We start from the raw sequence: 23,281 nt of genomic DNA, 5'->3' as shown, positions 1-23,281 counted from the left end.
GATAGAGATCGAGATTGCAGTTCGGGCAATGTGTTTTGTTCTTCTTCCGAAGAGACGAGACAGCTAACATTTTTTTGGACCCGGAATTTGCCCCTCGCCATTCAGCAGATGTGGTTTTGAACAATGCCTTACATTTGTTGCTGGAATCCTTAGAGAAAACGACGCAGTCTTCTTTCTGGTTGGTTTTCGTTTGTTACTGTGTACATGTGTGAGTGTCTCTGGCCGTGTCTGTGTGTGTGTGTAGGGGGTGGGGGCATGGTGGGGGTGAGGTTCGTTCGCGTCAGTGTGTGTGAGTGGTGGTGAGCTAGCGATCGTTCACCCCTTTTGTAGCTTTTTAATTTGTGTACATTATTAATGGATGATGGGGCGCTTCTATCGGAAACTGCTGTAAACTTCATCCCCGCACCGCAATCACACATTTGTACCGACATCGGTGCGAGCGAGACCACCATCATCTACCTTCGTGCATCCATCGAAGCCCTTGAGTTTTGTTTCCCGGCGGTTTTTACCGTCGTTCTTTCAAGCGCTATGTAAAACAAGGCTTGTTTGGAGCACGGTCTTCGCCTTCTGCCCCACGAGCAGGCCCATCAGGCCTCACAGGCTTCCTTTGAAAGGGGAAAAAGAAGCACAGGTAAATTATCCCGGCCGCCCATCAGTAAACATTTTCAATAAGATAGGTTAGCGGTCAGGCCTCGGACCCTCCTAATGTTTTGGTTGTCTCTCTCCGGCTTTAAATTGTTGTCTTTTTTCGAATGGCTACAATTTCTTGGCAGACTTTAAACCTTGGATCTAAGGAATAATATCGCAATTTTCTTTTTGACTTCTCAAGTCACTTGCTTAATTTTAGTGGACAACGATAAGAGCTTTATTTTGAGTCTAATCACTGTGAAAGGCCTCATTTGTTTGACCATGCAACAACGCTTTACTTCTTTTATTGTACCACTGTGGCCAGTTTCCATTTTCTGAAAGAATCAGCTCTTTACGTTTCTAGTGATGTGTGTTTGGAACAAAGCTCTGTGTATACAACTGCTTTTTTTTTGTGGCTACGTGAGTGTTGGTAAGGGTCCTCTAACTGAAAGGTAAATCACCCTGAAACTAGAAATTGTCTGGAAGACGACTGACTCACCGAATAGGTTAACTGTAAATGTCTGATAGATGACTTGCTCGAATGGACATTTGACTGGGCGATTAAAGGTGAAGGGGAAGGCACTGCTGATTCTTACCAGGAAAGACTTTGGGACTTGGAAATATTTGAGAGGCTACTGAATGACAGTGGAGTGACTCATATCTGACAACAACTGAAGGTAAGGTGTTGACCAGAATAAAGCAATAACTTGGATGTGACTGGATCATCAGAAAACAAATGGGTAACTGAATCATAACACCATGAGAAGGGTTTTCCAGATTGTGTTCCATGTTTTAGGTTTTCTTCTTATGCATATCAATGTCATGCTGATGTGATCTCATTTCTTTCAGACATACGCACTTCATCACAAGCTTGAAATGCATTTTCCTACTAATGGATAGTACAATTAAAATAGTGTTGGTGCCAATGCACCCCAGTTGATTGGTGCAGTCTGCAATGACTGACACACACAGCATTGTTTTCTTGAAGGTGAGCAGAGGCAATTTTAATTCATCCTTTTTGAAATTTTAACAGAGAGAGGGCTTACAACTTTAACCAATCATAAAGGCACACTGTTTTATTTGTCATGTATCAATAGTCAGTTTTAGTCCCTTAGTTTGAGTCAATGTTCTTGTCCTTTGATTATGTTTAGACCCTAGGTACAAAGTGTTGAAGAATGCCTCTGTTGTGTTTTTAATAAAGCACAATCCAATCTAAAAAATTCTTATTTTTAGTTCAATGCTAGAATTTTTTTTTCGTTCTGTTAGTGCAAGTGTATTATTTCTTTTTCCAAAGGCTCTGTTTAGAGCAAAGGAATTTTAATTATTTACTAGATTTTATGTGTCAAAGTAGAATTTATGGGTTTTGCATGTTAGCCGGCTATTGTTTTGTCTGGAAGCATTCAAACTGTTACTTGTATGTGTGCATGTGCGGGTTTCGTTCTTTGTGTTTGTGGCATGCAAGGATCGAGAGTGGATGTAAAGAAACACCACTTTTTGAATGATTGTCTTACATTCAGATCATTCTCGGGGCAATGCTTCCATTGATCGTTCATATTTTTTAATTTTTTCCACCTTTTTTTGTCACTTTAAGACTTGCTTTGAAAGGGTCAATCATGCTTCTTTGTTTTTGCTTTTACTGTGTTGACCTTTATGTTTGTGGCAAGGTGGTTTGTCACTGTTGCTTTTTTGTTTTAAAGCACTGTCTTTTATTTATTTTTTCTAATTTCAAGGCATATTTACTCGATGTAATGTGGCTTTGTGATTTTCTAAGCTTTTGTGCCGTTTCATTGTGCCCCATTCTTATTTTTTCATAGCTTGCATTTGATAATTTTTCCAAGATATTTTAACTTTTTATAAATATTTATATTTTAAAATTTAAATGTCCATTTCACAGATACTTAATTATACTGAGGCTTGACATTTCCTTAAGTAATTTTGTAAACTCTTCGTATTGCCACATCTGCAAAGATGTTATTGATTCATTTACAGGTGCAGAAATACAATGTAACAATTTGAATGCTGTAGGATATACCCTAGGACAGCAATATCCGCAAACTTCAGAATGCAAACATGACAAATGTTAAACAGGGTTGCTATGTACTTCTAGAACGAATACCACAGAAAGTTCTTGATGTACTTTTATGTAGACAACCGAATTTTAAGAAGGTAATAACCTGTAGAAGTTGATAGTAGGGCCATCATTTGAAGGCATCTTTTTTTTTTCAGGATGTAATCTGATGTGTAATTATGATGCTAAACTAGGGCCCCTATTAATTGAATTTATGTCTCTTTGTGAGTTGCTGAAAATAGTGAAAATAAAATTTAATCCCTAGGATTCTTGGTAGTTGTGTTATTATAGCTGGGTCTCTGTTTAACAGTCAAGAATTGAGGACGCCCCTGCGGCTCCTGACAGCACCACATCCATGTTTGTCGAAGGTGAAGATGTCCTTGTTGACCGAAATCACACTGGTCAATTTTTTATGGGTACAATTGTGCAGGTACTTGTGCTGGTCTCTTTTCACATCTTCTCTCTTTTCATCTCTGTTAATTGTTTAGTTTTTATGAAAACACTTATTTCAGATTGACAGAGCCACAGAAAAATGCATGTTGCGTTTTCTGGATAACAAGGAATGCTGGGCCCACTTAAATGAGTTGCAAAGAGTTAAAGATGACCCTGAGGAAATTCTCTGTGTTATTTGTAAGAAAATTGACCAAAATGTTGTTAGATGCCCCAAATGTGGACGAGGTTATCACAGATCATGTTTAGAGGTAAAGTCATCAACCAACATTAATCCTATTTGAGAACTATCACCCATTGCTTACATTGTGTTTATTCTGTTATGCTCTTATTTTTGCAGCCAAGCGTCCCAGTAGACCCTGCAGCCAAGTGGCTCTGTATAAGATGTAACAAAACGCTGAAGAAGAAGCGTGGCAGGCCTAGCTTAGCCTCAGCTCATGCTAATGCTGAGCTCAGAATATCCTTACCAGCATCCCTGCCAAGCACACTGTCTTCTAAAACCGCCGCCAGTATATCAGTGTCGGCTGCAATATCTGAGCACCATCCTCGTGTGCCATGTACATCGAATGCCCCTCCTAGCCCAATAAAGAAGAAGCCCATCATTCGTGAACTGCCTTATTCTGTGAGTTATAAATAGACAAAAATTTGAATGCTGATCTATTTTGAGATGACAGTAACAACAATCATTTTTTGCAGTTGCAATCCTTGGTGTGGGATGAGTCACACAGGGTAAATGATTGTCAGCAGTATTGCTACTGTGGAAAACCTGGTGACTGGTATATACAAATGCTACAGTGTGCATATTGCCGCCAATGGTTTCACCAAGACTGCCTATCCTGCCTTCATTTTCCTCTATATTGTGGTGATCAGTAAGTGATAAAGTTCTCAAGATTTATTTCAATAATTTATACTTATTTCCACTGGTTTGGGTTGAAGTTGGTTCTTTTTTTTAATAATGTATTGGTTTTGTTTTAGGTTGTATCTTTTTTTGTGTTCTGTGTGCAATGATGATGAGTTCTTACGAAGGTTTGATTTTGGCTGGGTAGACATTGTGCATCTTGTAATTTTCAACTTGATATTGTTCAAAAAGAAAAAGTACTTTGATGTTGACAGTGAGATCATTCCATATGTTAAAAATAATTGGTTTTATCTGCAAATTCCTGCTCAGGTATTAACTGCTATACAAGCTTACAGTTACTTCCTGTACTACACTAGTAAACAAAAATATGATGGAGTTACTTTTATTTTCAGCTTGTAAAGTGCAGTGATTCAGAACTGCGAAAATTTATACTGAAGATGCTAGAAGATAACTCAACAAAGTACTTTCCTTTCTTCTTCATGACTCTTAATAATCCATCCAAGTTTCTTTGTGCATATACTGATCATTTCTTTTTATTGTAATTTACAGAAACTGCCGTTTTAAATCTGGAAAGGAGTTAAATACTAAAAAGCGGATTTGGGGCCTTCGAAATAGAGTTCCTCCCAAAAGAATTGCATTTTCCTTGCCCCCAGTTCGACCTCTTACAGATGATGCTGTGAAGTCTTGGTGGAAAAAGTGCCATATTACATTTCGGCCACCTTTAGAGTAAGTTGATCAAGAGCCATTATTTTCCTAGTTCAGTTGATTCTTTTTTTTTTGTTGTTGGCTCTGTTTATTAACCTTTGTTTGTTGTTCACAGTGCAAAGTATTTAATGAGGAAGGATACTGTACTGCAACCAGATGGTGAAATGTCTCAGTTTAACTATTGCTTGATGCTTGGCCAGTCTCCATGTGCTCCTATTAATATTTCAAGAAATCTGCGAGAAGCTGCCATAGGCATTCATCTTCTTGACCCTAGTATTCTGCTCCACAAGTTTTCATCAACTATTTCAGTGAATGGGCAAAAGGTGAGTTAATGGCAAAGTAACTTTCGTATGTATATGTCTTGAGTTATTTTTTAAACTCTTGATCACTGAATTTATGACGCAGGTGCCCATGGATAGTTACATTGGTTATGCCAAAAAGTCCTCTGCTTTCTGTGCTTCTAATCGGCTAGCCCTTCAAGAATCATTGCGACACAACCGACGAGCAAATCGAAATAAGGTCTCTCCCAGAAGTAAAGCACTTGGGAAAAAAGAATTGTTGAGTGCAGGAAACTGTGATGACGTTTTGGAAAACAGCAGCCAAGATGGATATGACTCTCTTGACAGTCAAACAAGTTTTTCGGAAGATGACACTTGTGTCTCCTTGAATGCTGTAAGTTTGAAGCCGCTTTTTTCATACATTGTATCTGTTTTATTTTCACTCATTACAATCCTTGATTATTCAGTTATTTTAAAAACAATCTAATGTGTTTCTGTTCACAGGAAAGCTTTGATGAAAATGATGCAAGCCAAGATGGCTACGATTCAAGTGGGGAAGAAAGTGATTTAAGTGTTGGAGAGGAAAGTACGTCCCTCTCAGTGCCCATATCCCTAGAGGACAGCCAAGACGGTCGAGAGAAATTCACAATTACACTAAATGAAGAGCCTAAAGTAGAAGAGAAACCATTTGTTGAAGAACTTGCATTAAACAAAGATGAAATTGTAGCAGAGACGGATGTAGTTTTAAAAGTTGAGAAAGTAAGTGCATTTTTCTTTCAGTGCTAATTTTACTTTTCTATTATCAATTTTATTAATTTTATTATTGTTATCATTATGAAAACTGATATTGTTTGCACCAGAAATAATTTTCTTTTCCTTTTTTTAAAATTTCAGTTTGAATCTGAGTATACAGGACACCAAGAGCTGGTAGAAACCCCTCTTGCATGCACAAGATTGGATGTCACACCATCAGTAGCTTCGCCAGTTACTGAATCCATTATGCCCTCAGTTTCTTCAACACCAGCCGACACTGAATTTGAAGAAGATTCCATCAGTCCCCCAGAAACTCGACCCTCAAGTCTACCTACAATAGCTGACCTGATAGGGGCCCCCATAGTCCTGCAAAAGGATCCACAGGACCTTCTGCTCCCCTCTCTGCCTCGACTTACCCCTGTTATCAATGAACCACCACAAGCGCGTGCTGTGAAGAGGAAACTAAGTGAGAAAGATATCAAAATTGTGAATGGGCAAGTTAAACAAAGAAGACGCTTAAGGCGTCTCCAGTCAAATCAAACCATTGGAACCAAAACGGTGCACTTGGACTCTGGTGAGAAGTTGGAGAAGCGTATTGTTGGTGGCAAACTACTCCGCAGTCCTCACAAGCCTATTGTTCCGGAAACTACTACTGATGTACACCTCCCTCAAGGGGAGACTTCATCATCTTCAAGTTCCACCTTTGCACGCCCTGAGGAAATGTCAGTATCTGATGTCAAGAGAAACATTAAGTCCATATTCAATGCTCGCAATCGAATTGCTTCAGGGGAGAAGTTTTTAGTAAAAGGTAGGAGAGTTACTGCAGATGGAGTTGAGTACCTTATTCAATGGGACTATTCATTATAGTATGTATGATGATAGGGTTTTACTTCATTCAACCATCCAAAGTTTAGACTAGCGCATAGTTGTTTAATGTGATAAGAGTTTTAAACTCCAGGCTCCTGGTGGTACAATATGTTTCACCTTCTACTTGGGACATTTGTTCAGGTTTTCATATTTCAGATTTGTAATTGCATCATTCCCAAAGGTTTCTTTTCCATGTGCTTTAAAAAGGGTATTGTAGTATATTTTGGAAGTATGGAAATTGTCCTATTTTAGTTGTTTTTATCTGACTCGTTGTGCATTTTTAATTTCTGATGCTTTTTTTTATTGTGTGTTTAGATAATTGTCCAGTCTTAAGTTTTCCCATCTTCTACCATACACTTTCAATTTTTCTTCATTCAATACATTAACCAGTGCATTGTTTCACTTTTTTTTTGGACTGTGATTTTTGTGACAGTATGGCACAAAACATGTAACGCCTAAGTTAACTAATTATTCATACCACCTTGCTATGCCTAGATTCAATCTTTATCTTCTTGAACTAGGTATTCACTGATCATTTTTTTTTAAATCACTGAAGAGAAGGATCACATGTTGTTAACTCTTGACCTTTTAATTTTAATTTTCTGTTGTACAGAAATAATTTTGTCTCTGTATGGGAATATCCAGCCAAAATCATGTTTGCGAATCGCGTGTTACTGCTATTATCTTTTTATTATGTATTTGCAATGTGGCTTTCAGTCCAAAATATTTTTTTTTCTGACCAAAACCATTTTGTAAACAAAATTTCTTTTTTTAAAAATCTCATAAGGTTCAGGTATTAGCTCATTTTAATGACAAGCTGTGATATGATGTCAAAGAGCCTAGGAAAATTGTGGAGTTGTACAGAATCATTTGGTATCAATCAATCATCGCATTATGAAATGTAGCAAATAGGTTATCAGGTTTTGTTTGCCCCTCAAAGGTTTTGTTTTCCCCTCAATGTAATTAAATTACCGCATCTGGAAGTTAAGAACTGCTGTTTTTCAGAGGTCATAGAGGTTCTAGATAAAGTCTTCCCACTTAAAAAATTGGCTTAGATGAAGGCCATTAAAGCTTCCACTCCTCAGTGATCTGATTTGTTGAATTCTGTGCATGTAAACCTTCAAAGTATGGTAACTCCTTCTCCCTTAATCCCCTAAGGCTTTCCTTGTGTCCTTACAATCCCCTCCCTCCACCCCACTCCCTATCCCCTCTCTTTTACCTAAACTTAATTCTTTTAACTGAGTGGTGCAAGTTTTCTGTATATAGGCATTGTACTATGAATTATGACTAACCACTGCCATAGATTTATTTTAATTATATGGATGACTGTAATAGTTTGTGGTTTAAATATGTATGGTACTTGCTGTATTGTTGTAGACTGAATTAAGGCAACCACTCCACAAATTCTTACTTGAAGTGTTAACCTATCCTACAAAGTAGTGCATTCAAAGACACAATAAGTCTTTGTTGATTTACCAGTGCTGCTCTTTTACTTTACTTTTAAAATTGTCTGTGTCATTTTACCACAATGTGTTCATCTGATGGACTGTAGAGACTGCTTGGTTTAAATCTGAGGGCCTTGCCTCATAGTATTATATTTAATAGTATTTCAGTTTCAAACTAAAATTACCCAATGTGAGGAGTGACAAATTTTCGGTCTTACTCTATAATTTACTCAAATTTAATTTGGGGTAATATGGCAAATAAGAAATTTGCTTCTCTGTGTACTTTTGCCGCAATCTCTTTGTGCCAAAAGTTGAATCGTACCATCAAGGAAGGTACCTAGCTGTGAGGAGCCTTTAAAACTTATTTATCCACTGGTGTTTATTATCTACTGTACAAAAAAGGGACCATAAGGAAGGGTAAAGTAATTGGTGTTAATATTATCTTGTGTTGTATGAAACATATTATTTTTGTACTTAGGTAAATTTGTGCTCTGGAAGTGAGGCTTTCATATTGTTGCCTTGCTACTAATATGGTTCTCTTCTAAGAGAGTTAATTTGAGGGTTATAGTGTGAGTTGGTTCAATTGTAGCAGCATTTATCAGATGATGGTTGGGGTTTTCTTGGGCATTGGTCCATACTGTTCCTTTTAGAGAATATTTCAAGTTAAAATTGTATTGAAATACTTTCATACTTTTATGTTTTGGTATTACAATTAACTCTCTTGCTGTGCATCGGAAACATTACTTTTCATTTGAATATCTTTTATTTCTGTGATATTTTAGTTATAGGAACAACCACAGGTTTCTATGTTTTAAGTGTAAGGAAATTGTGCATTTCTTAGCACTCAGCAGCAATTGGTGATGTTTGTGTCTTTGAGAATGAACTTGCAGCTTTGTTATGTTATTTGAGGGGTGGAATTCAGAAATTCCTAATGATTTGTGTTTCACAGGGTGCACTGAGAACTTGGATTAGAAGTTAATGTCTGTATTTCTAAAATTTTGTTGTAGATAGGTTTGATGGAATAGCTAGTTGGACTTAATTGTTGTTTGTTTTGTTTGTTTCTCCTTCTGTTGGGTTCATGAAGGTCGACATCCCTAAATGTCTTGAATTTCATCAAGATTGATTAATACTGAAGATAACATAACTTTTATGTATATGTGTCATGACAGGTTGGAAATCATTTAAGAATTTGTTCTCACATCAGTGCAGATTTGAAATTATTGTGAAGTATACTTTCTTGAACTCATGTACTGTGTTCATGCCATCGTCAGATTCAGGTTAACTAGCAATCAAACTTAATCTGTCGATCTAATACAATGTCCTTTAATAAGGAAGAAGAAAACACTATTCCTGTGATGAATAAAATCATTTTATAAGCACAACGTTTAAGATCTTCTACTTTCTGCTTTTTATTAGGGCCACTCCTCTGAAGGCCTTCCTGCGGGATTTGGCATCAACTATTAGTTGTGCTTGCCTCTTTAAAAAGCTGCGAGTTGGACATTCCTCCTCCTCATCAGTCTCTGGTATTGCTGGTGTGCCTGCTGCTGCTGAAACATCCTTCCGAGTGGATGCAGTAGCACCTCCCATTGCACCGGCTGCAGCTCCTGGTTTTGACGAGAATTGCCATAACTCTTCGGGGCATGGACCTTCCTGCAGGGGAAAAATTTACAATAAATCATTTGAAATATTGCTCAACTTCAATGTTGCATTAAATATTTACCTGAGCTGTAGGTTCTACTGCAGATATCAAAGCAGCTGTGCGGTGAGTGTGCATCTGAGAGGAAACTACACTTAGTGTGTTGTCTTGGATGTCAGTCAAGTCTTGAAGGGAATTTTCATTTGTTTGATCAAGTAGCTGCGCCACCAAGTTAATTCGAGATAGGGCGTTTTGAATTTTTGACTCCAGAATCTTGAGGAATATTTCCACTTCTTGGAGGTCTTCAGTTGCTTCAGGAACTTTGACATCATCAATAGCCTGTCCATCATTTGTAAGGTGGAATTATTTAGACATCAACTTCTTTGAGCCATCTCATTTACCAAACTTGCTTCATTGGCAAAAGTTTTCTTACCTCTATTTTCTTGGAAATTCGGTGCAAAATATCTTTTATGTTACAAAGTTGCTCTGACACTGATTTTATGTTTTCCTCAAGTTTAAGTATTTCAGTCTTCTTATTCTTTATGCTGAGTTTCACATGCTCCATTTCTTCCACATTCCTGGGAAAAATAAATTCATGAAAATGCAAGAAGCAAGAATGATATGACTTGAATTGGAATACATACACTTCTTTATCCTTAACTTCAGCAAATTTGAAGGCTTCTAGCTGAGCCATCATTACTTCTTTGCGCTTTTCTAATTTTCTTTTCTCATCCTCAGTAACTTTTCTCAAGTAAGTGAGTCGAGACTTTGTTTCCTTTTGCCCAAGAAATCGCTGAAGCACCTCTTCTGTTTCTGTCACCCCTGTGGACATTGAAAATAAGCAACAGAAACATACCAAGCTCAGTGTACAAATCTATGAATCTAGTACATGACTATGGGAAATTTTCAAGTGTACCTGTGGCTTCCTTCAGTTTTAAGAAAGCATTCTCATAGAATGTTGTTTTACGTGCACAATCATCATCTGCAACTTGACCAGAATCAGGGGTTCCCTGAGAATCTTCACGCTGCATAACTGGTCGCCCAGTTGGAAATATGCGTCTTTCCAGTTGCTCCAACGCTGATTTACGTTCCTCTACTCTCATCCTACAAACAATTCACCTACGTTAAGAATTCATTCTTCTCATGTAACGACAGTACTAAGCACAAAGTACTCACTTGAACTCCTGGAGCTGCCTTTCTCTTGCCTTACTTATACTCATTGCAGACGCTTCTTGTCTCAAAAGCATAGATTTTGTTGAATCTCGCAGCGCAAGTGCTTCATTATTTATATCCTTGAAAAGTATTATTGTATAATAATGTCATTTAATCAGAAAAAAAAAAAATCTTCACAGAGTTACTGCGGGTCTGAAAAAGCCTGTTGCAAACATGGCAAGGTGAAATGACAAACCTCCAGATGTTTGATTTCTTGATCCTGTTTCACAATCACATCCTCCATATTTCTTAAACTGCTTTCAAATTCTACACTGTCATCCAGCAGACTTGCCCTGATGCTCAAATATTTCCGTTTTACATGATCAGCTTCCATCATATTCATTTCAATTCTGTGAATGTGATTTTCCAGTGTATTCTGTAAATTGGAAGAATAATGAATTATGCTTTCTTTAAAATTTATCTCAAGACCCTAAAAACAACCAAATGAAAAAAAAGTATAGGCACATACCCTTTCCTTTTGAGCCTCAGATTTATTTTTGATTAGGCGGGATTGTTGTTTCTTTGTCAAAAGCTTCTTGTATTCATCAGCAAGTGATTTCATCTTTTCTTGATGCTACAACAAAATTTTGCAAGGTTTACCAATCAAGTGTGATCAAATGATCTCACATGACCTTATGTTATTACCTGTTTTGATCTAAAGCGTAGGAGATCTAACTTTTTCTTCAAATCTATTACTTTTAAATCCATAATTTCCACTGCATCTTCATTTTTTTTCTCCCGTAAGGCACAGGTTTCCTTGGGATTCTGACAATACTTTTTAAGGACATTGCCATCACACTACAAAAAGGTAGGAGAAAAATTACAGCAGTAGTTCAAAACTTATGGAGCACTTAGGGAATTCCTACTTACTGTGGGTGGTTGACTTAGTTTTATGCGCAGCTCCTTCACTTCTTTCTTCAACTGTCGAATTTTTTCTGCATTCCGCTTTTTTTCAGATTCACATTCTTCATAATGTGCTTTCCTCTGACCCTCTGAAAATTTACCATAAAAAAAATCAGCTTTTATTTTATTTTTTAAAGAGAAAAGGTAACTATGGACCTATAACTACACCCTACCTGATAACTGAATTTTCTTCTTCAGTTCAATAATGTTTTTATTTGTGGCATTCAAGTCGTTTTCATCGACGGGTGGTTCGTAAGGCATGGTGATATTCAGCTGGTCACTTGATCAATTATTCAAAAAACGCGTGTCACTTGCTTCTGGAGTAATTGGAGCCACCTTGAAACTAATCTATGCTTACCTAGCACTCAGTTCAGTTTGCACACAACAAACAAGTGAAAATCTTATTCCCGGGCAACAGATCGACCGGGGAAAGCCCGCGTGATACGCGAAGGGCGCATCTCATTTGAATAAGCTTCCTGGAAAACCAAGCGGCGTCATTCATTCATTCGTGGGGCCTTCAAGTTCGCCACCAGAGGCGATAGGTGCGGTACCGAGACACCCTGCACCTGCACTGTGGAGCCTATCGGTCAAGCAGCGGTGCGTTAAATCATTGAAACCTTTGTGAACGAATTTCTAGAGCGCGAACGCACTATACCCAACGGCATCCGAAGACAGCCGAAGTCGACCCGAAGCGTCCCTCGCTCCAGTCGGGAGGCGCCGAAAGCACCCCTGCAACCCCTCCCCACCCCTCTGCCTCCAGCGTGCTTTACAGCGTGCCACCGCGCGGCCGGCCTTCTTCGCGTCTTGCGCGCGGGAACACAGTCCGCGTCTCGGGCGCTTCGAACGTGTCGCAGATTGGCTTTCCGTCAAATCGAGCCGCCCAAAGCCGCCCAGCGCCGTGGAAGCAGTCTATTTGAGCGTGCTGGGCCGGCTTTCCCGGGACGGGCGTTCGCCCGGACTTGTGGCGAACTTTCCCACAGTGGGCGCGCGGAACGATACCGGCGCAGCCGTCGGCGGCGGGACTACTTGCCGGGCGCTGGAACAATGGTGGAGCGGAGGGCCCGACGGTGGCGCGCTCCGCTCGGCTCCGCTCGGCTTCGGCTCGTCAGCTTGCGTCTGACCGCGTACCCTCGCGCCTCGCGTCTCGGCCGCCCCGAGGCCTGCGTTCTTGGCTGTCGCCGCGATGGCTGCGTGAAAAAAAGTGTCAAGTTTAGAAACTCAAATGTGGTACCCATGGAGGTGCGTAAGTGAACGCGTTTGCACGAAGGAGGTGCGGAGTGAAATTGTGATTAAGTGAGTGAGAGTGTTGTGGTGTTAGTTTCAAAATTGAATGAGTGGTGTGTGTTTTGTGGAACAAGATAATGTAAAGTGCTCACCCGAAGGATACGTTACCCCCGACATGAAGCCTGTGGATTACCTTCTGGTTACAACGGCCTTGCTGCTGTGCTTATGGAATACCGTCCCCGCTGTCCAAGGTAAGTTCGCGTTCCCAGGACGCGTCCCTGTAATGTTAGCAGCCGGTGTTTGGGCCTTGAAACCGAAACGCTGCTTTGAGGTTACAACAAGTGGTCGCTGCCCGAGTCCTGCGGGACCTGCGGGTTGTCAGTCGAGCCAAACGGTTGCCAACGCGGAGGAGGTGTGTTGTTCAGCAGACGTTTCTGCAGCACAAGGGTGTCGAACGGGTTGCCGAGCCGCTCGGGCGAAACGCTAAACACCCTCTCTGGGTTGTGTCCCCGGCCCGGGCGGGGACGCCGTTTTCGCCGATTTTCAGCGCTCCGCATGTCAAAGCACGGGGTAATTTCCATTTTCGAACCGGCGCCGATCTAACGCATTGTCAGACGAGTTTTCCTGCCAGTTTTGATAAGGGGAAGGGGAGGGGGGCGGATTAAGACCGCCTTGGCGGGTGGGCCGAGCGGAGCGGACGGATCAAGGATGCACCGTAGCATGGGGTGTCAGGGGGTGCGAGAGAGACAGAGTCAACGAATGAATCGCCAATTGCCTTATCGAAGTGCTGCCGTGATAGCGGCCGATCAGGGCAAAGCAGGGCAAAGCTCTGCTGCAAGCAGTGCGGCTGAGACAGAGCACATCCGGTGTAGGCACAGCCAGCAGCCCTTCTGCTTTTTGCCCCGGCCCAGCCCACCCACGCCCCCCGGGCCGACAGGGTCTCTCTGCGCCCCACCTGTTGCGCTAGGGTTGCCACCCCCGCGGCCGGCGCGGCGCTCGGGTTGCCACCTGGGTCACGCCTGCGCGCGCGGGGCGGCTCTCGTTACGTCGGTGGGAACTTGGTGCGCGCTGCGCCGCGCTGCGCGCCGGGTGGCAACCTTACCATCACGCCGCAATTTAATTAGCCGTGGTCGGTGCGCGTCGCGACGGCGCCGCCGCTTGGCGCTGCCGACTGGCTGCCGCGTGTGAAACCGACTATTTTCTGCCTTGTTGGGCAGCGGGCTTCGCTGCGCCCCGCAACGCAGTGCAACGCACACCCGGCCCATTCCGTCGCTCTGTCTGTCTCATTTGCTCGCAGGGCGACGGAGGGCGTTTCGCAGGGGTGCGAGAGAGACAGGCCCTGCACGTCAAGGGCGGCAGCGTCTCGCGGGCGGGCCGGGCGGCGCCACAGGTGGTCTTGCATTCAAGTCGCCGGGCACACCTAGGCACTCGGCCGGAGACCTCAACGCGCGACACGCTTCCGGTCGGCGATCGAAAAGGCGGGGCGGCGCGACCGGGACTCGAACCCGCGCCTCAGCGGCCTCAGCCACACGGGTCACGTAGTCTCGGCTTTGCCTTATCGGATGGAGACTCCACTGGACACACTTGCCGTCAGCAGGACATGTCCCTCGAGGCGGCCTTGTTTATGGGCATTTCTCTGGCAGTCGAGCCGTGCATGTCGCTGGACCGAGGCGCCCCGGCAGTCGCTCTGTCTCCCTCGCACCCCTCCGGAAAGAGGCTCGGCCCGTGAGTGTGAGAGAGACAGCCCCTGCAGACGGCTGGAGTCGCTCCAGGGCGGCCTTTCGAAACAGCGGCGCAGACTGGGGTTGTCGAAAAGTCGTCAGTTGTCACCGGGCGGCGAACCCGCGCCCTGCCGCGCCGGTGGCAGTGCCGCTGGACGCTCGGCTACCGGTGGCCACGTTGCGTCATGCGGATGGCGGTCGCCGCACCTCGGCTGGCCGGTATGAAAGTGATTTAACATCTGGTTACCGATAGAGCGGCACCGCGTTGCTGCGCGCTGCTGCCCGTTGCGCCTCGCCTCGGACGTGACGGACACGTCAGGGAGCTGGCATGCGGGCTGGAGCGGCTGGAGGCTGGAGAGGGGCTGGACTGGAGCGCCGCCTGATTACACTCCAGCGTTCCAGGCTCCAGGATTCGCGGGCCTTCCAAGGACTCTGGCTGCGCAGGCTGCCGCACCTGGCGTTCGCTCCGGGATGTTTTTCTCGGGCGAGGCGATGGGTCCTGCAGGATGGTGTCCAGGATGTGTCCAGCGTGGCTGGGGCTCCATGCAAGGCTCGGCCGAGTCCGGCGCACGTCTTGTCGCTGTCTCGACGTGTCTGTTGTGCCGCTCCGAGCGGGCTGGCTGGCTCAGTGCACTGGGCAGCGCCTCGCCGCGCCTCGCGTGATACGGAATGGGTATCGTGTGAGCGAGGTACCTCGGTACCGAGGCACTGAGGCGCAGTATCGCGCCTGGAGAAACGGCCGAACGGCCGAGCCGGCAAGGGGGCGTGGGCGTGCGGGGCGGCGGGGCTAAAGGCGGGGCGCGCGGCACTCTCGGCAAGAAGACCGACTTGCGTTGCCAGATCGGCGGGGACGCTCTCGCGGCTCTCGCGTGTCGTGCTCGTGCCAAATGGCGCTCGGTGGAAGCGAGGCGAACACAACGCAGATGGCCCGTAGAAACTCAGGATGTCAGGTACAGTGTGGTGGACAAGTGACCCGTGCGCGGCCTGTGGCGTTGACGACCCCTGGCTCGAGTGACGGACCGGCTGGCTGATTCCGAGGTCCGGTCGGCTTGCCTGTCTCTCTCGCACCCATACGGGAGGGGCCTCCCTCTCGGACTCGGTCCGGTGAGGGCACTTGAGTCTCTTTGGCGGACGTCTGTCGCGGCGCGTCGCGCTGTTGACGGCCTCTGATCCCCTTTTCTTCTCTATGAGGTCCCCTTGGGCCCCCGCTCCGCCCCGCCCGTCGCGGCAATCAGCGTTGTCACAAACAGCCGGGAGAGGGGCGCGGGGCGCGACGGGCCGATCGGTGTGTTTGCATTCTCGGTTATCGCGGCCCGGCCTCTGCCTTGTTGTGCTGCAGCCTCGGCTCCAGCTTCCCCCGCCGACGCCACCACGTCAGCGTTCGCCAGCGAGAGAGGCAGACAGGCTGCGCGTAACGACTGTGCAAATTAAAAACTGTCGGTGGAAACATGCCGGTGCGGTGGCGGGGCCAGGCGGGGCTCGAACCCACGACTGCGGTCGCCGCGGTGCCGCGGTGCCCGTCCCGTCGCTGCAACGCTGCACGGCCCAACACGTGCAGCGTGCGCGGCGCGGCCAGGCGCGGCGGGAGGAGGCTGCATTGTTGTAATTTAAATGCCATCTCGTTGTCGGGCTGCACACCGCCTGCTTTATTCCGTGTGTCATTGCCTCCCCCCTCCCCACGCTCGCGCCTCTCTTTTTCCGCGCCATTGTCTGGCCGCGGATTTTAATGCAATGTTTATTAGAGTCATGTGAGAACGGCGTGTCGCCCAGTCGCTGGAGTCCGGCGATGGAGTCCGACTGGAGTCACTGCTCCAGGCCTGCAGGCCGTGCGAAAACAAGGCGGTGCTGGAGGCGCCCTGCCTGGCCTGGAGTCGCCTGGAGCACTTCCCGGTTAGGTAGGGCATTATGCCACCCCCTGTCCGTGTCTGTGTGCGTGTGTGAGTTGGTGTGTGTGCTGCTGCTCCCCCTTAGTTTGCCGCAGCGCCATGCGGCTCGACACCCTCACCATGGGCTCAAATACCAAGCTAAATTCATTTTTTTTCGCGCTTTTTTTTTTTTTTGGGCCCCGCCGCCATGCCTTACCCTGGTGGGGATTTGCCAAGTATGTATTCATCGTTCGACACACGGCGATCAACATCGCTTCGCCCCGTCTCTCTCCCTCCCTCTCCCGTTCGTTCATTCATTCATCTTTGTCCTTATGTAGTGTGTGTGTGTGTTTTTTTTGTCGGCTGGCTCCTTTTTTTCTTCTGCTGCGTGGGATGTGTGCCATTTTGCCGACGAACAAAATGTGGATCTGTTTTTTTCATAATCATGGTGGAATAATGACTGCGTGTGCTGGGCCAGGGCGGGGCGGCAGGGCTGCTGCCTGGGGCAGCGGGGAAGGGCCGCCGTGGACGAGTGAAGGGAGGGGCAGGGGAAAGGAGAGGAGGGTCCTACCGCCCCGGCCGGCCTGCGGCCCCTGCGGCCCCTGCGGCCCGCGTCCCGCGCGCGCCGCGCTTACTCACTCACACTCAAACATACATGGTGCTCATAACAGGTCGAGGAGACGGGAGCGCGACCCGCCGCCGGCCGGCCGAGCGGCCGGACGGGCTGCCTGGCTGCCTGCCCGTCTGTCTGGCTGCCTGGGCGCGGCGGACGGCCGGACCGCACTGCACGGCGAGGAGGGGGAGGCAGGCATGCCCGGCCGGTTCGTTGGGGTTCCTGTGCAGCTGTTCTCCTATGCGTTATCTCCCTCTCCTTCTCTCTCTCTCTTCCTCGGATCAGTTCCCCCGGGGCAATGGATGGATGGGTGGAGGGAGAGGGGCGAGGCGGGGCGACAAAAAAGCGAACGCGTCTGCTGTTGGAAATGAAGCAAGTTGATGCGGCGGACGGCGTGCTCCTGGAGCTCCTGGGGCTCCTGGGGGACGCGGTGCTCGCCGTCGTCACGTCGACGTGGGCGCGGGGCACTCGCCAGTCTTCGCCGGGCCGGTTATCTTGAGCACCGGCAGGAAAGGTTTATACGAAAAGCGCTGGCGGAATTCTGGTGAGAAACCCTGGTCTGGTGGAGTTTCGACTGGAAGGTGGCCCGCTCTGGCGGCGGAGCGCAGAGGGTTGCGGTGGCCATCGCCGTGCTCGTGGTGCGCGGGGAAAGGGGTCGTCGGCTTCCTGGAAGCGCGAGCGGCGCGCGGGCGGCGGCAAGGTGGCCGTCGCGTCGTCGTTGTCGTTCCCCCGCCGCGCCGCTCCGCCGTGCTCCGCCGTTCCGCGCGACGGCGTGAGTCATGAGGGTGTTTTTGGCGGCCAGGCGCGGCCTGCGCGCTGCCGGCGACCGTGTCAGTGTTTTGACTCGATGTGGATCCCCGGCTGGAAAAGGACGTGGAAAATAAAATGCAGCTTGGCGGCGCGACGGCCCTGCCTCCTGGAAACTGGAAAGGGGACTTGGGAATGCTGCTGGAGCCAAGTGTGGTGCCTGGAGCATGCTGCCAGGCGCAGGGCGGCAGGGCGCTGCCTCGCCCGCCTGGAGGCCTGCAGGCGGCTGGAGCCGTGGCTGGAGCTGGAGGCTGAGGCTGGCCGCCTGGCAGGCCGGGCGGGCTGGCTGGCTGGCTGGCTGGCTGGCCCGCTGCGCCGCCGGGTCGGGTTGGGCGAGGATGCGGCGCGGTGTTGCCGGTTCGGCCCACTGCCATGCGATCGCCTGCCGCCCCGCCCGCCGTGCGCTGCAAAGCTGCAAAGGCTGCAAACGATGCAAACGGCAGGGCGTGTTCGCGAAGCCCTGCCGAGGCCCTGCCCTGGCTCTCGCTCTGAAAAGTGCACAGCGTTCGTCTCTGTCACACTCGTGGGGCGTTGCGCGTGGGTGCGAGAGAGACAGAGCGGCCTGGCCTACCGCAATGGATTAGCGTGGGACGCCGTTTCCCGAAATGAGTGAGAGTGGCGAACCTGGAACGCCACACCGGTAGGAGTAGCGGGAACAACACTGTTGCTTTGTTGTTGCTGCGACTGCTGCCACTTGCGTTGTCGTCGTCTTCGAGCGACACGACCGTGGATTTCCGTCCAGTGCCGGTGGGTTTTCGGAACCTGGGTTTTGGCGGGCGTGTGTGTGCGCCGCGGGGCGGCGAGGGAATTGGGGCTCTTATGTGCGGGGCCGGCTGGAGTGCACTTAGGGTGGTGCCCGATGGGTTTACCTGGCGCCCCTGTGGGCGGGGCGGGGTGGGGCTTTGATCCAATCTGTAAAAAAGCGAGCCAAGCAGGGCAAGCAGAGCGATTGCAGGCAGCGTGGGAAGCTGTTCGGGCACCTGGGCCCTTGGTCCAGGGGCCGAGTGGCCACCCTAGGGCGCGTCATGTGTGGACGTTTGGGGCGCGGGGCGGCCACCCTAGTTTTGCACAGGTCGCCCGGGTGTCCGGGCCCGTCCGGGCCCATCGGGCCCATTGTGACAGTGTAGGGGGACGTTGGCAAGGCTGTGGGGCGGCGGGGGCCCGATGGAGCAATGCAGACGAGCCGAGCCAGCCGTTGGAGTGCATGCGCTCCCCCTGCAGGCCCATTCCGAACGGAGCCTCTCTTTCTCTCTCGCTCCCCGACGGGCCGCCCCGCGCGTGCGAGAGAGACGGAGCGACGAAAGCACCGTTCGGAATGCCTGGCCGTGCGGCCCTGCACCGGCTGGACGCGGACGCGTGATGCCCCCGGGCTGTCCAGGCCTGGAGACTCCAGTGTTCTCCATTTACGCCCCCGCCCCGCCCCGCCCCGCCCCGCCCCGCCCCGCGAGTGCAGCGCGTTCTGTTTCGCGCGGATCGCGACCTCACACTGTCAGAATAAAGGGGCTGTGGCGCCTTCGCGCGCCCTCGCGCCTCGATTCCGTTGTGAAACCGCCTCCAGGCCGCCTCCAGGCCGAGCCCAGCACGTGCGCGCTGGATTGCCTGTCGTTCTCCAGCGGCTTGTCCAGCTTGTCCAGCGTCGGGGCGGCAGAGTCGGTTTTGTTTCTCCTCGTGTAGTCCTCGAATGGGTGGATGACGCTGAGGCCGAGGCGGGCGGATCGGTGGTGGGAAAGGATCTAGGACAACTCGTCCCCGCTAACTCGTCCCCGGCCTAGGTTGCCCCACGCACATCTGACCCCGCCCATCTGGTTCCCGGGTTAACTCGCCACCAATCAAATAAGTTCTTTTACATAATTTTATTTACCTGTTTTGAGGGATCAACTCATGGAAACGTTTCTTGAATTTAAACCGCCCGGTTGTGGCCGATGCGATGGACTGGCAACTCCTAAAATTGCATTTTCTGGGCAACAATGTAACCAAAGTTTTAACTTTTCTTGGGGGTTACCAGTCGTTAATGAAGGATTTTTGTTCAGAAACTCATTTTAGTAAAAGTTATTTGTTTAGCAGTCGCTTGGGCTGCATCTCGATTTTTTCGTCAAATCTGTGGCCATATTCTTGATCCTTGCCCTACGGGATGACTTCAAATTTTCAGTCCCCACAATCCCCGGCGAAGTTAAATAAATCACAGATAAGGGCAAAAAAGCAGTAAAATCAGAAGGTTTTTTTTTCAGCCAATTATTTTAGCGGCTCTTTCTTTTAGGACGTTTTTGCAGCTTATGACAAGTGGCCATGTTAAAAATAAATCAGTCGAAATTGGGAGGGGACGTTGCACGTTAACTAGTAAACTAGAATTGGGCAAGTCGAGGTGCGCGCAAAGATATTTTTTAACTTTTAAAAATTAAAACATTGGGACGAGTTGGCATGACATTTGAGGCGAATCGGGCCTTCGGCCCGGGGCGAGTTAGACTGGGGTCGAGATATACCCGGGACGAGTTAGTGGGGACGAGTTGTCCGTCACCCGGTGGGAAACGGTTTTCGTGGGCTGCTTGCACATCTCTCGAGCTGAAAGTCAATCTTGATGACTGTGTGTGTGTGTGTGTGTGTGTGTCTTTTGTTTGGGAACGTGCATGTGTGTGTGGGCCGTGTCGCGGTGTAGTGGAGTGCGCGGGCGTTTTCTACTCGCGCGTCTCCGAAAGATCAAGTATCATGCAAGCAGTGCGGCACCAGTCCGAACAGTCCGATTCCGAGGCGTCGGTTCTCTCCGTCTCCCTCGCACTCGAGGGGCTTCCCGGAGGGGTGCGAGAGAGACGGGGCGATCGAAGAAACGGCGCTTGGGTCTGGGCGGCCCGCCGCCGTCCCCGAGTGCCCCGCGCGCTGTTAGCACAGGGACAATGCACGTCTCTGTGCGGTGCGGGCCGCAGCGTGTGTTTGAACGGGGAAAAGGGGGGGGGGGCCTCCCGCCCGCCGCCCGGCGGAGCGAGAGAGTGAGTGAGCGGGAGGGGACACTAAATGCAAGTCCTCTTTCTTCGTGCGAATCTTCACACCGCGCGCGTTGCCGCGGCGATGCCGGTCGGCACTTGATGATGCATTTCGCTCGGTTTCGACTTCCCAGCGCGCGGACGGGCAAACGGCGCCAACCAGAAGATAGAGGGGTTGCAGAGCCCTGCAGCCCGCACTGCAACTCAGCCGATCGTGGGAGGGCTCGCATTGTGGCTGTGTGAGTGAGTGAGCATGCCTCGCGCACAGGTGGAAAGTGGGAAAGCGAAAATAGGCGTCTCTCTCTCTGTGTGTGTCTGTCTGTGTGTGTGTCTGTGCCTGTGTGTGTCTGTGTGTGTACTCGCCCTCATTAATCTTTGAAAAGCAATTGCATCACCTCTACAACGGTGTCTCCTGCGCCCCAGTACGGCGCCTTTACTCTCCGTCCCTGTGTGTGTGTGTGTGTGCGTGTGAGTACGAGTGCGAGAGTGTGAGTGTGCGTGAGACAATGCATTTGCGGCGGCGTCCCGCGTCGCTGCTGGAGCACGCTGGAGCTGCGCGCCTGCAATGCAATGGGGGCTGCATTCCATTTCCATCGAGCCAAATAAGTTCTTGAACGTGAACTGGAAACTGCGAGGAGAGAGAGAGGGGGGGGGGGGCGGTCTCGCTCGGCCGCGTCACGACCGGCCGAGGGCGCTCGCGTCGCCCCGAACGGCGAGAGTTGTGCACGGGGCGGCATTTCATATTGGTCAGGGATCGGGTTTTGAAATGGAGCTGCATTCAAGTCTCTTCGAAGGCTGCGATTTCTTCCTCAATATGCAACGACTTTGGGAAGGGATTGCTCTTCACCTTCCAGGCTTTGCTGTGCTGTCAGACTCTAGCAGCTCCTAAATTATCGAGCTCGTCGCCACTCTAAAACTGTGGAATTTTCGTCATCGTGGGCCTCTGGCTCCGCTCCGCCACCCCCTCTCTCTCTCCCTCCGCATGTGAAGTGCCAGTGCGGCCACTTCTTGCTGCTTACGAGTCTATTACAACCGTGGCGCACATGTCGGCTGGCTCGCCGGCGCCCCACAGTCCGCATCCCCACATGGGCCGCATGTGGCGGGGAGGGGCGGCGTGTGAACGTGAAACCCTTGCTCGCGCGCAGTGCACACGCGGGGTGGGCCGTTTGGCGGCCGTTGGCAGTTGGCGGGCCTCGTGATTCCGAAACAGTCCGTCGCTCTCTGTCTCTCTCGCAGTCCTCTACGGGACGCGTCGTGAGTGCGAGAGGGACGCGGCTACGAGAGCCGGGGCGCGGGATGAGTAGTATCACACGTTGGCCGGGGGTTGCGGGGTTGCTGTGTGAGGCTGCCTAATCCAGCTCGCCGCGGGGTCAAACCGGGTCGAGGGATGCTTTGCACTTGGTCCTCAGTCGCTAGGTTTCACTGCACTGATCACTCGCGTAACCGTCTAGCCGCAGCGTTTCTACGGGTTTGTGAAGGGGTGAAGTACGACACCGGGTTGTGAGTACTCGGGCACACGCGGACACTTTCGCGGACGGGGTATTCGGCGGAGAGGGCTCAGTTGTTTCCGCTACGGTGGTTGTAGATACTAACTGGAGCTTCTCCCGAGTCGGGGCTCCGTAGGGGGGCACGTGCTCAATCCCTAACATCTAAGGTGAACGCATCGGCCACAGGCCGGTGACAATCAGATTATTCCAGCACTGCTGGCTAACGCCTGATTACTAGGCAACCTATCTGCCAGTCTGTTAGTTAGCTGGCATTTACACGGGCGACGCGGCCTATGTTTTCTGCATAGGCACGCGCGTCAGATAGCACGGCAGCCGCGCGCTGAGCGCTGCAGAGGCGCGTGCGCATCGCAGAGGCATGACCAGTGGACCTGGGCAGTGCGTCTGTGATAGTAGGCCGAGTAGTCCGAGGCCCACGAATCCAAACAGTCACTTGTTGTTGCGCCGCCCACCACGCCCCGCCACCCCTCGGCACGGCGGTCCCGGACCTGCAGCATGCCGCACATGCGCGTCGCGCTCACACATTACACTCAGACGCTCGCTCCGTCGTTCCCAAGCCCAAGCCGAGAGGGCAAGTGCACGACGCCGAGCGTGGAGCGGAGCCGGATCCACTCGAGTCTCCGTCTTGCTGTCTCACTCGCCCGCTGGAGTGAGTGCACCACAGTGCACCAGCGCGGCGTCTGTGTTTGCTCGCGCGGGGTGGCTCGGCCCAAAGGGCTCGGCCCAAAGCCGCAGCTTGTTTTCGGGGCGGGCCGCAGAGTGGCCGCT

The 23,281-nt window shown here is 49.3% G+C and overlaps 3 protein-coding genes across 14 annotated transcripts in view; 2 read left to right on the top strand and 1 right to left on the bottom strand.

Moving 5' to 3' along the window:
- The first annotated feature begins 40 nt into the window (after nucleotides 1-40).
- Nucleotides 41-9,434, top strand: LOC117640692. 11 transcript variants are annotated; one of them, XM_034377501.1, is made up of 13 exons: nucleotides 41-178; nucleotides 2,854-2,919; nucleotides 3,006-3,125; nucleotides 3,208-3,396; nucleotides 3,486-3,767; nucleotides 3,842-4,014; nucleotides 4,121-4,313; nucleotides 4,397-4,464; nucleotides 4,554-4,730; nucleotides 4,825-5,032; nucleotides 5,115-5,381; nucleotides 5,492-5,746; nucleotides 5,882-9,434. In XM_034377501.1, exons 3-13 carry the CDS (start codon nucleotides 3,051-3,053, stop codon nucleotides 6,605-6,607), a joined length of 2,613 nt encoding a protein of 870 aa, XP_034233392.1. In that variant the 5' UTR covers nucleotides 41-178; nucleotides 2,854-2,919; nucleotides 3,006-3,050; the 3' UTR covers nucleotides 6,608-9,434. The 11 variants fall into 11 exon arrangements, with proteins under 11 accessions (XP_034233392.1, XP_034233394.1, XP_034233390.1 ...); XM_034377499.1 differs by lacking the exon at nucleotides 2,854-2,919 and adding an exon at nucleotides 1,477-1,615 and having other exon boundaries at nucleotides 46-178; XM_034377495.1 differs by lacking the exon at nucleotides 2,854-2,919 and adding an exon at nucleotides 2,617-2,793 and having other exon boundaries at nucleotides 51-178.
- LOC117640694 (coiled-coil domain-containing protein 151) lies at nucleotides 9,361-12,509 on the bottom strand. Of its 2 annotated transcripts, XM_034377505.1 has the most exons (12): nucleotides 12,162-12,509; nucleotides 11,977-12,083; nucleotides 11,771-11,892; nucleotides 11,546-11,698; nucleotides 11,370-11,474; nucleotides 11,097-11,276; nucleotides 10,865-10,980; nucleotides 10,605-10,792; nucleotides 10,333-10,510; nucleotides 10,122-10,266; nucleotides 9,773-10,027; nucleotides 9,448-9,702 (listed from the first exon to the last, which is right to left on the bottom strand). In XM_034377505.1, the coding sequence occupies exons 2-12, from the start codon at nucleotides 12,062-12,064 to the stop codon at nucleotides 9,448-9,450; spliced, it is 1,785 nt and encodes a 594-aa protein (XP_034233396.1). In that variant the 5' UTR covers nucleotides 12,065-12,083; nucleotides 12,162-12,509. The 2 variants fall into 2 exon arrangements, with proteins under 2 accessions (XP_034233398.1, XP_034233396.1); XM_034377507.1 differs by lacking the exon at nucleotides 12,162-12,509 and having other exon boundaries at nucleotides 9,361-9,702; nucleotides 11,977-12,064.
- A 388-nt stretch (nucleotides 12,510-12,897) lies between these two features.
- Nucleotides 12,898-23,281, top strand: part of LOC117639964 (neurogenic locus Notch protein) — a 77,851-nt gene continuing 67,467 nt past the window's right edge. Inside the window, exon 1 of the mRNA XM_034376076.1 lies at nucleotides 12,898-13,278. Coding sequence (XP_034231967.1) covers nucleotides 13,134-13,278 — 145 coding nt within the window. The 5' untranslated portion in view covers nucleotides 12,898-13,133. The remainder of the gene's footprint in view (nucleotides 13,279-23,281) is intronic.

This window comes from Thrips palmi, unplaced genomic scaffold (assembly GCF_012932325.1).
Source record: "Thrips palmi isolate BJ-2018 unplaced genomic scaffold, TpBJ-2018v1 HiC_scaffold_12, whole genome shotgun sequence".
Taxonomy (NCBI): domain Eukaryota; kingdom Metazoa; phylum Arthropoda; class Insecta; order Thysanoptera; family Thripidae; genus Thrips; species Thrips palmi.
Note: the sequence above shows the minus strand (reverse complement) of the source record. Positions and strands in the feature narration are given on the sequence as shown.